This window comes from Pteropus vampyrus, unplaced genomic scaffold (assembly GCF_000151845.1).
Source record: "Pteropus vampyrus isolate Shadow unplaced genomic scaffold, Pvam_2.0 Scaffold164, whole genome shotgun sequence".
NCBI classification, from domain to species: domain Eukaryota; kingdom Metazoa; phylum Chordata; class Mammalia; order Chiroptera; family Pteropodidae; genus Pteropus; species Pteropus vampyrus.
The window spans coordinates 1828085-1830262 of record NW_011888945.1 but is presented as its reverse complement, the minus strand read 5'-3'; the positions used below and the strand labels follow the sequence as shown (position 1 = coordinate 1830262).

General features: G+C 38.5%; 1 protein-coding gene across 1 annotated transcript in view; it reads right to left on the bottom strand.

Moving 5' to 3' along the window:
• The window catches only part of ATG2B (autophagy related 2B), a 58502-nt gene that overhangs the window by 18036 nt on the left and 38288 nt on the right, over positions 1-2178 (bottom strand). The window contains exons 30-31 of the mRNA XM_023536625.1: positions 1481-1683; positions 281-507 (exon numbers count right to left, since the gene is read on the bottom strand). Of these exons, the coding sequence (XP_023392393.1) occupies positions 281-507; positions 1481-1683 (430 nt within the window). The remainder of the gene's footprint in view (positions 1-280; positions 508-1480; positions 1684-2178) is intronic.

Genomic DNA, 2178 nt, shown 5'->3' with positions numbered 1-2178 from the left:
CATTTGTTTTAGAGAAGGTGCCTAACAGGCTCTGGCATGTGGTGGGCACCTGAAAATTTTGCTGAATGGAAACCACTTAAGTCACCACATTTTAGTAAATTACAAACACCGCAAATAAGTTTACAAAATGGAAAACTTTTAACACTAACATTTAAAGAGTAACAGTTAAATTAGTTTTTAATATTACTTTATCAATAATTCTTAAAATGATAATCACTATGTATTTTCTATGAAAAGAACATATTGCCTGTCAAATAAACTTATGCAGAAATTAACTTACATATGACTTTTAGCTGGAGAAGTAGGAGGAGCTGTTCCGAAGTCCTTTCCGCCATAAAGATGCCAAACTAGAGAGACTTCTTTAACAACATAGCGAATTACAGGAATGGGAAAGTGTACCGGGGCTCTGCCCGTCTCTGTCTTCTTAACAGGCAGGCTAAAGTAATTCTCTCTTATCACGATTGCATCATCGACCATTATTTTTACAACTGGTTCTTCTTCCTTTTCCTAAAATAAAGAAACAGGTAAACACATCCTGTCTCGCCTCAAACCAACCACTGATTATGCTGCATATCTCACGGGGATTTTTAAATTCGGCATTCTTTTTAGTAATTTCAATACATAAAATGAGATAAGTACAGACATAATTCACATAAGATATTCTGCATTATTAACCACAACATGGACTCTCTTTCTGTGTAAATCACTCCATAAGAATTTTTTATAGTCTACAATTTGGCCTTTACCATTTGATTGACAATAAAAAGGCACAGATTTAGTGTGCATGTGTGTGCACGTGCTGCGTGTCTGTGTAGTACTCTTTAATTCAAACTCAATACTGCATCTCAAATCTGATATACTTCATATTGACCCGATTATCATGTTGCTAATAATGAGCTTATCCTGAATTTGATTGCTTTTATGTTTTTAATTTCCCAAACCTGCTATAATAAATACACTCACGTCACATCTGGCACTTTAATACATATATACGCCAAATGATTCATTTTGAATGGGTTTCGATTCCAGTACCAACCCTTAACCATTTTGGTTAGTAAACTGTGGATTCATTAAATCCAGACCATGCTTTTTAAACATGAGCATAACTCTAAAATGGAAATAACATATCGACCAACCATCAACCCTCACGCAAACCACATCTTACCTTCCCATTTCCTGGACTAGTAACTCTACGCTGCTCTCCTTTCTGCTGCTGAATTTCATACCCTGAAGAGTTATCTTACTACACACATCTGTAGTTCAATAATCTATGCAGGAAATTTTGCAAATATATAAAATTCTTCTGAGTCTCTGAGAGATGCCCCACAGAAATAGTAAAGTATAACATTTACGAAGCATAAACAGTAAATTCTGAACTATCAAGAGTTGACAAAATCTAAAGAATCTTTTTCATGTACCCTTTGAGCAACTTGATGTGTAACACTATCTTAAGGCCTCAATTATATTACCAATTTATTACCTGAATGGTTGCTCTTGGTGCAAAAAGAATGCAAAAGTCATCGTTTTCAGTGGGCGCACCTGTCATCACGTCACCAATCAAGTGGTGGGTAAATGAGGAGTAAGTGGGGCCAGGCTCCTGGGGCACATTCCCACTCTCATCTGGAAACAGGAAGAGGTCTGAACAACATGGCTCCTGAGTGTGAGATTTTTCATCCAAAACACCTAGGTAAAAAGATTACAGCATTCAGATTTGGTATGTTCTGAAACATCAACAATAACAATTAGTCAGATACACATTATATGAGTGCTTTCGCCTGCAATACCTTTTTTCTTACAATTACCTCTGACTACTAATAAGACTAATAAGTTTGAAGTTCTCTAAGAAACGCGTTAACGAGGATCTCACGAAGTTAACAGTCTCCCCTTAGCTACTCGCATCAGAGCAGCTCAGGAATTCAGCAGCAGCCGGTCAGCACTGACTGGAGTTTGGTTTCAGCCAGAACTTCACACTGACAGTTCTGACTGGGTGGGGCTCTGGAAGAAATTTCTTGGACAATACTGCAGAGGGAAGGGAAACAGGAGACACCCCGCAGGGCTTCATCTAAAAGGACAGGAAATCTCTGCGGACAGAGGGGGTGGCGGAAACAGCTGCCGAGCACGTCTTCAAGTAACTCCCAGCCACAAAAAGACTACTTCTTGGGGTGCTGGATACCCACA